Below are 14,407 nucleotides of genomic sequence, written 5' to 3' on the forward strand. Positions count from 1 at the left end.
CCTTTTTTTGTTGTTGTTCATTAACAACTACCAAACTGAATTTTTAAATGTTAATGGATATCTCATTAATTAAATTAGTTAAATGAATGAACAATTCATGATACAAATTAAAACAGTTTGGGTGGTTTGAACCTCTAATTCAGGTTTAAACCACATCGAAGTAAGAACAATAACTATAAACTTAACTATATTAGTGTCCACAACGCACAACATCTTTCTGTTTATTATAAGCTTTGTCGTCTGCCACTTTAAATACTTGAGCTCTTTAAAGCAGGATGGATTCTGATTGGCTGTCAATGTTTTTATAGTTCATCAGCTGAAAGAAATCATTCTGAAAGTGATTTCAACTATATTGTTATTGTAATGTGGACTTACCTATTCTCACAGAATTAGAACGATTATAGTTAACTTTATTGTTATAGTCATCATCTTTTATCATCTTAACTCGCACACTAGAACAGTTTTCAAGAGTATTTAAATTCAGTCACTTAAAGGGATAGTTCACCCAAAAATGAAAATTCTGTGATCATTTACTCTCCCTCAAGTTGTTCCAAACCTGTATGACTTTCTTTCTTCTGCTGAACACAAAAGAAGATAATTTGAAGAAAGTCGGTAACCAAATGTCTGATGGACCCCATTGACTTCCATAGTAGGAAAAAGAAAATACTATGGAAGTCAATGGGGACCAGCAACTGTTTAATTACCACCTTCTTTAAAATATCTTCTTTTGTGTTCAGCAGAAGAAAGAAAGTCATACAGGTTTGGAACAACTTGAGGGAGAGTAAATGATCACAGAATTTTCATTTTTGGGCGAACTATCCCTTTAACGGTTGTGTTCAAGCTGTGACCTGGGTTGCCAGATTGAGTTTTATCTCTTCTCTTGGACAGGTTTGTGCTGAAGGGTTTTGCTGCAGATGGCAGAGATCTTACCGATAAGGAGACCAAAGCATTCCTCGCTGCTGCCGACAAGGATGGAGATGGGAAAATTGGCATAGATGGTGAGAGAACTAGCACTCTTAAAGGAACAGTACCTCTAAAAATTAAACTCTGCCATTATAAATCATTGTGCCACATAGTTGAATTTGAACATACAAGTACAACTTGTCAAGAATGATAAAAAAAGTAGTCTAATCCAGTCACCTGCTATTTTCTTTCAGAATTTGAAGCTTTGGTGCACGAGTAAATCGTCAATATTTGGCAACCCTTTACACCACTACTCTCCTGTGAATACCTACAGCCAATCATATTGTACGTCTCTACACATCCTGCCACGAGCCAGGAGCACAACCGCCTCCTTATACCACATTTATTTATTTACCTTTTCTTTTTTTTTTTATATACAATCTCTGTAGATTTTAGTTAGCTAACAACATCTCTCTTAAAAACCTGGAGATTCCTGTACTGCTTTCACCTGCCATCTCTTCTTTTTTGTTCATTCTGGCACGTTTCTTTCTGTTTATGCCTCAAAATGCTCCTTTCTTCTCCTTATCTCGCTCCATCTGTCATCCCTTCCCTGTTTCGCTCCTCTCTTGTGTTAGAGCCACTGAACACAATGAATATATGAAGAGAAGGATTAGACGAAATGAGAGAAAAAAATATTGAAGAGAGATAAAATAAAGCCATGCGTTGAGAAAAAAAACAACACTGCGGTTTTCATTTATTTCATTGACTCCTCTAATGCAGTGTGTATTACATTCCTTCTTTTAATCTTGAATTATTTGACAAAAGTAGGGCTGTCAATTCAATTAATTTAACTAAAATTAACTAAATTGCAGCCATGGAATTACAGATTTTATGCATGGGTCAAGGGTCATTAATTGTGTTAATCTATTCTTTTTTTTCCCTATTAATCGCATTAAATTAACAACCCTAAAATGACCAAAATCACTAAATATTGATGCTCACCTTGAGAGGCACAATCCAACGCAAAAGTACACACAATAAATACATGATTTCTTCCTTTGTAATAAATAAATAATTGTGCTGAAAAACACCTAAACACCTGAAATTTGTGCTAAACCTATTAAAAAAAAACACTCTAAACATATACAGATTATAATACCTATCAAATACACAACATTCAGACAGATGCACACATGAAAACAAACCCAGTGATCAGACTTAACACCATAAAGCATAACACAATCTGAAAGTATTGTGAATTTAAAGGGGCCATATACTTTTCCTACGATTTTTTTCTCTCTCTATGGAGAACTTATTTTAGCCAAGATGTTTTGTTTGAAAAACAGTCACTTTAGTTTTTATGACCATTTTACCTTCTTTTACGTGTTTGTTGATGTTGATCTAATATAAAACATTAACTTTTGGCCTTTTTGGAGGATGTTTTAATAGTATGTGTGAATCCATTTCTCCTGATAAAACCCCTTTAAATGATTTAGCTAATGCCATTTAGCTGAAAGAAAATGTGAATAATGATAAGAGAGAGTGTCGCTACACAACTGGGTATAGCCATCAAATTAAATACTAAATTTAGTTTAAAAAGTGCCTTTAAATTAATTTTAAAAAAAGTATTTTCATTCTAATATTAAAGTTGACTTAAATTGTATACTTATCAACAAATCAAGTTAGTACAGACTCTGAACCAGTCAGAGTGCAGGTGATGTTTTTTTTTTGTGACAGGTGTTGTCAGTGAATCCGAGGTCCTGATCTGTCGTTGGTGACTGTGGGCCGGAGCTTCACGGTGGCGAAAGGATTTGATCCTCTAGAATAAAAGAAGAAGGAAAAAAAGGTCATTACTCACTTGTTACTTAATTGTGACTTAATTCATGGTGATTCTCATACTTTTTTTTTACATTAATAATCTTGTCATGAAACTAATTTCAAAAATGTTCTACTCTTCCGTTGAAAATGACAACGTGTGTAATACCTGGGAAAAAGAGGGTGCTCTGGTGGTTGTCCATGAGTAGTTGGCCTCTGCGGACATGGAAAAGGGTTTACAATGGCACTCAAATTGACACAAAATATGACAGGGTGCGTTCACACTTGTAGTTCGGGTTCACTTGGTTCTTTTGGTCCGGACCAAATAAGAAAATGAGGGTGTGTTTACACTTGTCAGGCTTGGTTGGATTAAAACTAACTCTGATGTGATTGCTCTGTTAGTGCGGTTCATTTGAATAAGTGTAAACGCTGCCATCTGGTGCATCAAACAAGAGGACCGCGACGCTGAAAAGATGGGTCTCGCTCCGCTTCTTAACAAACTCTGGTGCAGTTCTACTTAAATATGAACGCAACATGGACAAAAACATGTGAACGAACCAAAAACAGGAAGATGAGACCCTAAAAAGAACAGAATGCTCAGTCATACCTGTTGTTTCTCATCATAGTCGTGATGTTGCCGATCACAGTTCAGTACAGGCATCAGAACCTCGTCGTCTCGCAGCAGATCTGTGTGTGTGTGTGTGTGTGACGGAGGGATTCCTGACGCTGTTTTGACTCCTTTGCACAATTTATAAGCTCTTCACGAGTTCTCAGCTGCTCAAAATACCATCAGCTACGCACATACAACGAGTGCATTTATTCCAGAACACAGCATTAATTTGGGTCTATTCGGTAAGTTCTGTCGCGTCCAATCCGACCAATCAGGTTGTGAATGTATCCCTATGCCTTCAAGGTTCGGTGATAAAAATGCCAATGTGAACGCTAAGCAGACCAGGACCAAATGAACCAAGCGAACCAAACTATAAGTGTGAACAGTTAGTCCTGGTTCGCTTAGCGTTCACACTGTCACTTGACGGAGCCTAAATATAAACAAAAAAAAGGCTTTTATGGCGTATTTTTTGTCTGAACTTACCGAATATCCAAAACAATACTGTGTAGTGGCCTAAATTCGCTTGCTGTATGTGAGTAGCCTGTATATGATGGTATTTTGAGCAGCTGAGAACTCGTGAAGAGCTTATAAATTGTGCAAAGAAGTCAAAATAGCGTCAGAAATCCCTCCATCACACACACACAAACACAGATCTGCTGCGAGACGACGCGGTTCTGATGCCTGTTCTGAACTGTGATGGGCAACATCACGACTATGATGAGAAACAACAGGTATGACTGAGCATTCTGTCCTTTTTAGGGTCTCATCTTCCTGTCTTTGGTTTGTTCATATGTCTTTGGTCCATGTTGTGTTCATATTTCAGTAGAACCGCACCAGAGTTTGTTAAGAAGCGGAGCGAGACCCATCTTTTCAGTGTCTCGGTCCTCTTGTTTGATGCACCAGGGTTCAGATGGCAGCGTTCACACTTATTCAAATGAACCGCACTAACTCATTAAAACTGAGTTAGTTTTAATAGAACCAAACTTGACAAGTGCGAACACACCCTAAGACATCACCAACTTTAACCAAGAAAAAGTAAATTGAGAGTTTCAACAAGAACCTGATTCTGAATGAATCTGCAAATTATTTTCCAAACTAACAGCACATTCCATGAAAATTCACTTTCGGTTTCTGATGCCTATGTTTCTGTTGTATGAACTATTATATAACATAAAATTAACCTAGCATGCAAAGAAGGTCGTTTTAAACGCATCAAATATTTCATGTAATGAATTTAAAATTTTGGTGACATTTTGAAAACTACAGTGTGGATTTCGCGTAACAGTCACCTCTGAGGTTGATTCGGCCTTTCTCTCGGGGAGAGGAGAGTGTAGAAGGGTTGGAGCTGGAAGCGCGAGTTCATTAATATTTTTGTGCTCTACTTTGCTCTCAAAATGAGACTCCGCCCTCCTGTCAGGGAGAGGGGATATTGGTCGAATGTCAGCCGATCCACGGCGGAGTGGTGGGGCTGGGGGCGGGATCTCATGGTAGGTTTTCTGGCTGGTCTTGACCTCGTTGTTAGACTCCACCTTCTTTTCGGGGAGGGGAGAGTTTGAGCGAAGATCCGCCGACGCTCTACGCATAGGCACCGCTGGGGACGGGCTGTCACTGTAGCTCTGGGTGTCTGAATGCTCTGATTGGCTGGTTGGCTCCAGGAGGTTGTTCATGCTGTGGCTTCGGTGCGACGTACAACTGAAAACGTCAAGATGTTAATCTCAAATTTTGTCAATTTATAAGTAGCTACAATTTAATACTCAACTTTACCTTGAGCCCAAAGGTACAAAGTCTTCAACGGATGCCACATAGGCAGCAGGAAACCAACCTTGACTAAAAAAGAAACAAAGAAAAACAAGACTAAGGAGTTTCCAGCGACTTGACTTAGCCATGATACTGACGGTAGACGCTCTCACCGGAGGCTTGAGTCGTGGCGTCCGTACAGCCAACCGTTGCGTTGTTCTGGGATGAGCACGGTCAGCACGTCACCACGGGAGAACGGCAGCAGGACCGGGTTGGATGAAGCGGGGTGTGACACGATGGCCCTCATGGAGCGCCCGCCTCCCAGACCCAGACACTCTCCTACAGAGCTGGAGCGGGAACGACTGGGGAGAGGAGACGGGGCTGTGAAGAGGTGTGGACAGAAGGAGAGAAGAACATTTAAACCACTCACTGAGACCCCAAGGATTTTAATAACTTGAAAAATACATTTTATTTTGAACATACAGTAATTGGGGGGTCCCCGGGATCTTAAGTCAATCTCAACAGAACATTAGGATCAATTTAACTCCACTTTTAAATATACACTCTTGAACTTCCCTAAGCACTTCCCCACCGCCATTTTGACGTTTATTTGGACGGTATACTCAACATGTACACTTCAGGCAGATCCATAGACCACAATGCAACACACTTTTGAGGCTTAATTTAGCCCCAACCCCACACAACTCTAGTGTATGATATTGGAGTTATTCTGACATTTAACCACATAATACTTGTAGCTACCTTTTTTTTTTTTTTTTTTTTTTACCCAGATACAGTATATTGTTCATTTTCAGCCTAAGCACCTCTATATAATGGTGCGTAAAACAAATTCATAAGAGAAAAATAAATAAATAATAAATCGTCTCCATTGCGGATTCGAACATTTTCCATTTAAACACATTTCAAAAGTTTCGCCAGTAGTGGGAACTCGTCCAACGTAAGCAATGACGTGCGAACGAGATGGAGAGAAGTTAGCAAGGGAAGTGCATAAAAAAATTGGACTGAAATGCAGCTAAAGTTCGGACATGAGCAGTACTGAGTCTCCAGACCTCTGGAGGGCACTCTGCCCAGCGGCTCACGGTCCATTTCTCGGTCTCCGGTCTGCAGCAGAGAGCCCAGAGAACTCTTTAACTGCAAGAAACATCAAGACAGACATCAATCTTAGGGTTACCAAGCTTCTAAACAACACTCAAGAAGCGTGAAATAAGAGTAAAAATTGGTTTTGCTGCGTAAATGGAAAGTAATTTTCGGGACCCTTCATGGACCCTTTCCCCATTTCTGGGGTTCTCAGAAGTGGAAGTTGTCATGGATGGGTAAACTTCTATAGTGATGAACAGAAACTACAACAAATATAATTTTTGCGTTCCCATTTGCTCCAATAGCAAAAGAAAAAAATCCACATTAGGGTTTCTTTACTTTACAAAAGAAGAAAAAATGTGTATTATAACAGAATAGTGATAAATATATACATTATTTAACAAAAAATAAATATAAAACTACTTGTTTGTTACGATGTTAAAAACTGTGGAAATGCGTCATCACAGTCTGTGTAAATGGTCCATTAGTAATGGAAACAACACACATTATATGATACTAATAACAACCCCCAGTTTTTAAAAAGTTTGCAAGTCGCTTTTGACAAAGGCAAAAATGTAAATGTAAAAAAAATATTGACAGTATATAAAAAAAAATCTCCAAAAGGTGACACATTCTTCTAATATATTTTTTGCTAGTTGACATTTTACAGAAAATCAACATAAAATTGACTATTACAATTGACTTACAAGTTCAATCCATCGATGTACATTAGGTAACACTTTATTTTACAGTGTCACATTAGTTGCATTAGATACATGTACTTACCACAGCAATAACAGTTAATTATGCATAATTACATGCAACTAACCCTCAACCAAACCCTAATCCTACCCTAACCCTATAGTAAGTACATGTAGTTAATTAATATTTAAGTGTAACCCATTATTCCAAGTAAGCACAATAGGCCTATTCATCTTTATAATCTTTTAGTAGAATGTAAAAAAACTCGAACTCTATTTGTGTGCTGCAAACAGCGTTTCATTACTTTTAAGTAATGCAAAACACAATTTCATGGCTTGTAAATTCACCCACAATTAACAGATGTGATAAAAAGGTAATTTTGGACTCTACGCCACACAAAGCTACCCATCTGTTCACATTATGTGATTGTGAAAATGTCTGCGCTCGGCAGTTAGACGAAAAGAGCATGAAAAAGTGGGGGAACGTGGAGTATTTACTCCTCATTCCCATCATTCCAGTGTCACCTGAGCTTCTTGATCTGATGGAGTGGGCGTTCGAGGTCTGGAACTTCTGCTCTCGCTGACTTTTTCTTTCCATCCATCTGCTCTCTGCTGGAGAGATACTCCCGTCTGTCAACACATGGAGAAATGGTTGTGCAGTCAGTGGGCTGATAAGCTTTGGAAGGAACTGGAAAGAGTTTCTGTATGACTGAGTGGACACTGCTAATGAACTCCAGTGGAAAGCAGCTGTACCTTGTTGATAAGGTATAGTAGTGACTGTGTAAGTCCGCAATGCTTTTCAGCCAGGAAACGATACCTCCTTTCCTCCTCTTTGAGGATTTCATGCTGGCTCTGCCTCAGGTACTGCATGTACTCGCTGCCCTCCTGCAAACACACAGATACAAGAACTGAGACACAGATCCTGCTCCAAAACCTAGTCTTCACTCACATTGCGAAAAAGTTGAACTCGACTTTGTCACATTGCCAAAGGTAGTTGTTGACTAAATTCGTCATTTGTTATTGAAAATCAATGACTCCCGGTTGATTTTGCTACAAAACAGTGTGAACAACCCTTAAGACAACATACAAACACTACACAAATAGGAATTATACAAGATTTGACTAACCAATAGAGTTTGACATTGTTGCTAACCTAAAAACTCAATACTCTTATTGGAATCAACTGAGATTGTTTGTTAGAGCATTTAGTGGTTAGCTTAGCAATATGCTAATGTCAGACTCTTCTGGACTCAACTGAGATTAAAGGTTTGTAAGAACACTGAGTCGTTAACGTAACATGTTAACGCCAAACTCTATTAGAATTAAGAGTTTGTAAGAGTACTGAGATATTAGCGTAACAACATGTTAACGTCAAACTCTATTAGAATCAGTTGAGATTGTTAAGAGTTTGTTAGAGTACTGAGATATTAGCGTAACAACATATTAATGTCAAACTCTATTAGAATCAGTTGAGATAGGTTACAATTTGTTAGATTATTGAGATGTTATCTTAGCAATATGCTAATGTTAGACTCTTCTGGTCTCAACTGAGATTAAAGGTTTGTAAGAACATTGAGCCGTTAACGTAAAATGATAACACCAAACTCTATTAGAATCAGTTGTGATCGGTAAGAGTTTGTTAGAGTACTGAGATATTAGCGTAACAACATGTTAACATCAAACTCTATTAGAATCAGTTGAGATTGTTAAGAGTTTGTTAGAGTACTGAGATATTAGCGTAACAACATGATAACGCCAAACTCTATTAGAATCAGTTGAGATTGGTAAGAGTTTGTTAGAGTACTGAGATATTAGCGTAACAACATGTTAACGTCAAACTCTATTAGAATCAGTTGAGATTGTTAAGAGTTTGTTAGAACATTGAGTCGTTAACGTAACAACATGTTAATGTCAAACTCTATTAGAATCAGTTGAGATTGTTAAGAGTTTGTAAGAGTACTGAGATGTTAGCGTAACAACATGTTAACGTCAAACTCTATTAGAATCAGTTGAGATTGTTAAGAGTTTGTTAGAACATTGAGTCGTTAACGTAACATGATAACGTCAAACTCTATTAGAATCAGTTGAGATTGGTAAGAGTTTGTTAGAGTACTGAGATATTAGCGTTACAACATGTTAACGCCAAACTCTATTAGAATCAGTTGAGATTGTTAAGAGTTTGTTAGAGTACTGAGATATTAGCGTAACAACATGTTAACGTCAAACTCTATTAGAATCAGTTGAGATTGTTAAGAGTTTGTTAGAACATTGAGTCGTTAACGTAACAACATGTTAATGTCAAACTCTATTAGAATCAGTTGAGATTGTTAAGAGTTTGTAAGAGTACTGAGATGTTAGCGTAACAACATGTTAACGTCAAACTCTATTAGAATCAGTTGAGATTGGTAAGAGTTTGTTAGAGTACTGAGATATTAGCGTTACAACATGTTAACGTCAAACTCTATTAGAATCAGTTGAGATTGGTAAGAGTTTGTTAGAGTACTGAGATATTAGCGTTACAACATGTTAACGTCAAACTCTATTAGAATCATTTGAGATTGTTAAGAGTTTGTTAGAGTACTGAGATATTAGCGTTACAACATGTTAACGTCAAACTCTATTAGAATCAGTTGAGATTGTTAAGAGTTTGTTAGAGTACTGAGATATTAGCGTAACAACATGTTAACGTCAAACTCTATTAGAATCAGTTGAGATTGGTAAGAGTTTGTTAGAACATTGAGTCGTTAACGTAACATGATAACGTCAAACTCTATTAGAATCAGTTGAGATTGGTAAGAGTTTGTTAGAGTACTGAGATATTAGCGTTACAACATGTTAACGTCAAACTCTATTAGAATCAGTTGAGATTGGTAAGAGTTTGTTAGAGTACTGAGATATTAGCGTTACATGTTAACGCCAAACTCTATTAGAATCAGTTGAGATTGTTAAGAGTTTGTTAGAGTACTGAGATATTAGCGTAACAACATGTTAACGTCAAACTCTATTAGAATCAGTTGAGATTGTTAAGAGTTTGTTAGAGTACTGAGATATTAGCGTAACAACATGTTAACGTCAAACTCTATTAGAATCAGTTGAGATTGTTAAGAGTTTGTTAGAGTACTGAGATATTAGCGTAACAACATGTTAACGTCAAACTCTATTAGAATCAGTTGAGATTGTTAAGAGTTTGTTAGAGTACTGAGATATTAGTGTTACAACATGTTAACGTCAAACTCTATTAGAATCAGTTGAGATTGTTAAGAGTTTGTTAGAGTACTGAAATATTAGCGTAACAACATGTTAACGTCAAACTCTATACGAAGAACGCATTTGAAGGAGCCTTTGAATTGGGACAGTCTTCGTCGCGCCGCGGTGACACAACCGGCCTTCGATTCCAGCGTTCAAAGGATGCAGCCTCTGAATTGGGACGCAGCTTATATAACAATTAACAGTTAAAAACTACTGGTAAATATTTTTACATTTCACAAAAACAGAGCACAAATAATGGATGAAACAGTGTATTTTTATTTAGGTGGAACTGTTTTCAAACAATAATTTGTATTAAGTAAAATATCGTATACATAAAAAAATTCACCAAGATAGTTTTATTTTCAAAGAGAGTTCACAACTTCCATCGACATGAACAACATTGACTACTGATAATGTGCAAATGCGCAATGACCTGATGCAGCGACAACCACGATAAAGACAGTAAAGCTGACATGATTCACCTGCTGATAAAATTGGATACTACAGTAAAATTAGCAACTAACAATACAGCGAAATGGTGACCTTAAGCGATAAAAATGTCATTCGGCAAGAATCAGAAAGAAATGTCATTCGGTTACACTTTATTTTAAGGTGACATTACATTGTACTTACTCAAATAAGTACTGTGTAATATTAATTAACTACATGAACTTACTATAGAATTACGGTTAGTTACTTGTAATTATGTATAATATACTGTTATTACCATAGTAAGTACACATAGTAACGTGTAACATCACTTTAAAATAAAGTGTTACCTGACATTCAATTAACACTGAGTGCAATACTTGGCTAAAACTTTGTAGTGAAGGGAAACTAAGGCTGATGACATGGGTGACTTCTCTATTCAGAAACCAAAATAACATCGACCCACAAATGAACACAAACTTGAGGTCTTACCAGTGAGTCTCTGAACGCACCCCGTCTAAGCTGTCGCTCCAGAGCAGCAGCCTGATTCCTCACCTCCAATTCATACACTCTACGACTGCCCTACACACACACACACACACATTACATCAGCTCCAATATATACACACACACATATCTCAATAGATGGTCCAGACTCACTTCAATGTATTCTTCATCCAGTTTCACGTTCTTGTCCATGGCCTGCAGAACCTCCACATGGAACCAGCGGAACTGGACCAGGACCAGCAAACAGACAGTAAAGTTGGAGACGGTTTCTGAATCCAATCGGACAGAAAGACTTGAATTTTTAACTTACCACACCCTCCACTTCAGCCGTCAGCTTCCGCTGGGTCTCTGATATCTGAATCAACACATCACCTGGGAAACAAACAAATACATTCATTCAATAATTCATTAAGAATACATATTTAATAAGAGCAGAAATGGAAGAGTAGGTTTTTTTAAAGGATGTTAATATCATACAGTATCATTGATTGGAGACAATGTTGTATTTGTTCAGTCAGTTGTGTAAGTTAATGCAGTCGAGCCGTTACAAACCAAGAGACTAAAACTAGTAATTTGCCACTGAATTTTTCATTTCAATTTTTCTAAATCATTTACCCACCCTAATGTCGTCCTTCCGCTGCAAAATACAAAAGAAGATATTTTGAAGAATGTTTTTGCCCATTAAATGAAAGTCAATGGGGTCCAAAAATGTTGTTTTGGACCCCATTGACTTTCAATGTGTGGACAAAAAAATAAAAACACTAAAATATTTCTCTAACTATCTTCTTTTGTGTTCCTCAGAATAAAAAATAATAATGACATGAGGGCGAGTAAATGATTTTAATGACTTTATTAAAGAAATAAATTAAATATTACAGTGATTCAATTGAACTGGTAATAATTCTTGTGAGTTAATTAATTAATCATTCTTATATTATGATTTTTGGTTAATTATAATTATGATTTATTAGAATTACAAATATGTATAATTATACCTAATTATATTAGTTCATTTTAAGTCCCAACATTTATCATGTAGCTTGTCCAAAAAAACATGGTACTTTTTAGTCTTCTTTTATGAACATGTGCATCGTAATGATGAGTGTAACGTGCTGAGGTGAATCAATGAATTTGAAGGGGTGAAAGAATGAGACCATGCATCAATAATGCATGTCTCAATGCTCACATGGACACCTGATCTCTAACACACACACCCACACACACACTCGCACACACACCTGTCACATTCAGGTTTATACGCCTGTAGTAATTTCAAAGATATTTACTCTTTATTTATTTTATTCATGCTGTTCCATCTTTAAGCCCCTACATTTTTTGTTCTGATGCTCATCATGCCATGGCGCTCTGCGCGTATGACTGGAATGAAAACTCATTACATGGGCAGTGAGCCGAGGGTTTCGCCGAGCCAAATCTTGTGTTTTATGACAGAGGAGAGGAAGCATCTGCCACTGGACACCATTTGCTGAAACATCTATTGTCTGAAGGACAAACAAGCTCTGAGACAGCCAGAAAGTACAGATAGAAACTCTATGGACATCTTGCTGCACAATCTGCCCAACTGGCATTGATTTAGAGACACAAAAACACACACATCTTGAGTCTTACCAAGTGATCTGGATGATAATGTGTTGAGAGCTTGCTCGCCCATCTTAGCAAGAGCGCTGAAGTAGGCCTCACTTGTCAGAGTCAAAGCTGTGATACACACACACATACACAAAAGTATAGAATCATAGTATACAAAAGTATAGAAGTATAGTACTAAATCAATTTAGACAATTTTTTCAGCATTTCCTGATGATAATAACAGCTAAAACCAGCCTGTGTTGGTTTGCTGGTTTTCCAGCATGGTCAAGTTGGTTTTTGGCTGGTCTTTAGTCTACACAACTAATAAAGTGTCCTCTGAAACCATAAAAACAGACCAGACAAACTAAGCAGCCTAACCAGACTGGGAGACTAGCTAACCACTACACTGTAGGCTGGTTTAAATAGGTTTTTAAGCAGGGTTGCCATTTTATTACATTATGTCTTTCAACGTATTTTAAAACACAATATTCAACAAAACTAAAAACAAAAAGCAAAGCAAAACAAAACAACCCAAAAGAAAAAAGAAGAAAAAAACCTAAAAGAAAACAAAAAAAACAAATAAAAAGAAAAAAGAAAAAAAAACAAAAGAAAACAAAACAACCCAAAAGAAAACAAAAAAACCCAAAAGAAAACAAAAAACAACCCAAAAACCAAAAAGAAAACAAAAAAAAAAAAAAAAAACCAAAAGAAAGCAGAAAGAACCCATGACAAAACACAAAACAAAACATCAATACCTTCAATAAAAAGTTCAATACACTTTGAGGAGTCTATTTGAAAACACACACAAACAATCTGCTCACCTTGAAAAGCGTTGATGTAGCTGTTTCCTAAAGTAACCAGCTTTTGCAAGCCGGGATTAAACTGATCCATGAGGTTCTGAATAACCCAAACAACACCATCATACTGTCAATATCCATGCTGGGGTATTATTAAATATACAGTAAGTGATGATGTACAGTTAATTATTTTCTCTAAATAACAGCATCAATGATCAGTCTGTACAGTTTCCTGCTCATTACAAGGCTAATAAATAAACATAAAATATTGAGGTTTAATTAAATTTTATTTTATAATGTGATAAAAAACTGAAGAGTGATACGAGAGACATTACACTAGCTCAGATACGCTTGAAATCGGTGGCCTGGGAAAATGATTGATAATACATTTTAGTGCTTTTCATTTACAAAATATCGACCACAGAACGTCACGACTGACCAATCGCAATCAAGTATTCCAGAGAGCCGTGTAATTATGTTAATAATTAATGAGGATTCTCATTTGATCTCAACTTAAAAGAGAGTAGCCTAACAGAAGACTCACATTATAAACACTCAAAGTTGATCTGTGCAGAAGGTCACTGTTCACACCAGACATCATGTTTCTGTTGGAAAATACACACGTAACGCTACGCAAAAATGAACAATGTACAATCAACTCCAGAGGAGAATGTCGAAAACATTTACAGAGAAACACTTGAGACGGCTTTACGCACCTGTGACGGTGAAAGTTTTCACGCTGTAGTTATTCTTTGTGTGATGACACTCTCCTTATGTCTGTAATGGCTTATTCAGGTCCTTGTTTATGCCTATTATAGGTAGAGAGAGGGCGAGTAAGAGAGAGAGAGGAGTCCACATCTGATACGGCCTGAAGTTTTGAATTATTTACCTGTCCCATGACAGAACATGGAGATGGGCGGGCAGGAGATACACACTTTAACTGAGAGAACAGCTGTAGAAGTGACACTTCATCTGCT

At 37.0% G+C, this 14,407-nt stretch overlaps 2 protein-coding genes across 4 annotated transcripts in view; one reads left to right on the forward strand and one right to left on the reverse strand.

Moving 5' to 3' along the window:
- pvalb7 (parvalbumin 7) overlaps positions 1 to 1,642 on the forward strand; it is a 37,985-nt gene extending 36,343 nt beyond the window's left edge. For both annotated transcript variants that reach the window (XM_079890017.1, XM_079890018.1), the window contains exons 4-5: positions 889 to 998; positions 1,158 to 1,642. In XM_079890017.1, the coding sequence (XP_079746143.1) occupies positions 889 to 998; positions 1,158 to 1,183 (136 nt within the window). In that variant the 3' untranslated portion in view covers positions 1,184 to 1,642. The remainder of the gene's footprint in view (positions 1 to 888; positions 999 to 1,157) is intronic.
- Positions 1,320 to 14,395, reverse strand: baiap2l2b (BAR/IMD domain containing adaptor protein 2 like 2b). Of its 2 annotated transcripts, XM_079889974.1 has the most exons (16): positions 14,320 to 14,395; positions 14,147 to 14,239; positions 13,975 to 14,035; positions 13,455 to 13,530; positions 12,676 to 12,762; positions 11,360 to 11,421; positions 11,203 to 11,274; positions 11,035 to 11,124; positions 7,618 to 7,749; positions 7,390 to 7,494; positions 6,136 to 6,217; positions 5,239 to 5,446; positions 5,093 to 5,155; positions 4,618 to 5,020; positions 2,888 to 2,934; positions 1,320 to 2,722 (listed from the first exon to the last, which is right to left on the reverse strand). In XM_079889974.1, exons 3-16 carry the CDS (start codon positions 14,029 to 14,031, stop codon positions 2,647 to 2,649), a joined length of 1,560 nt encoding a protein of 519 aa, XP_079746100.1. In that variant the 5' UTR covers positions 14,032 to 14,035; positions 14,147 to 14,239; positions 14,320 to 14,395; the 3' UTR covers positions 1,320 to 2,646. The 2 variants fall into 2 exon arrangements, with proteins under 2 accessions (XP_079746100.1, XP_079746099.1); XM_079889973.1 differs by lacking the exon at positions 14,320 to 14,395 and having other exon boundaries at positions 14,147 to 14,250.
- Between the last annotated feature and the right edge of the window lie 12 nt (positions 14,396 to 14,407).

The sequence above is a fragment of the Squalius cephalus genome, assembly GCF_949319135.1.
Source record: "Squalius cephalus genome assembly, chromosome: 13".
Classification (NCBI taxonomy): domain Eukaryota; kingdom Metazoa; phylum Chordata; class Actinopteri; order Cypriniformes; family Leuciscidae; genus Squalius; species Squalius cephalus.

Excerpts from the sequence above, each read along its gene's own strand:
- baiap2l2b (XM_079889974.1), bottom strand. The coding sequence starts at position 14,031 with ATGATGTCTGGTGTGAACAGTGACCTTCTGCACAGATCAACTTTGAGT. Across the intron at positions 11,422-12,675 it reads ATTATCATCCAGATCACTTG|GTGATGTGTTGATTCAGATA; the intron begins GTAAGACTCAAG and ends TTTGTTTCCCAG. Across the intron at positions 7,750-11,034 it reads GTGCGTTCAGAGACTCACTG|GAGGGCAGCGAGTACATGCA; the intron begins GTAAGACCTCAA and ends GTGTGTTTGCAG.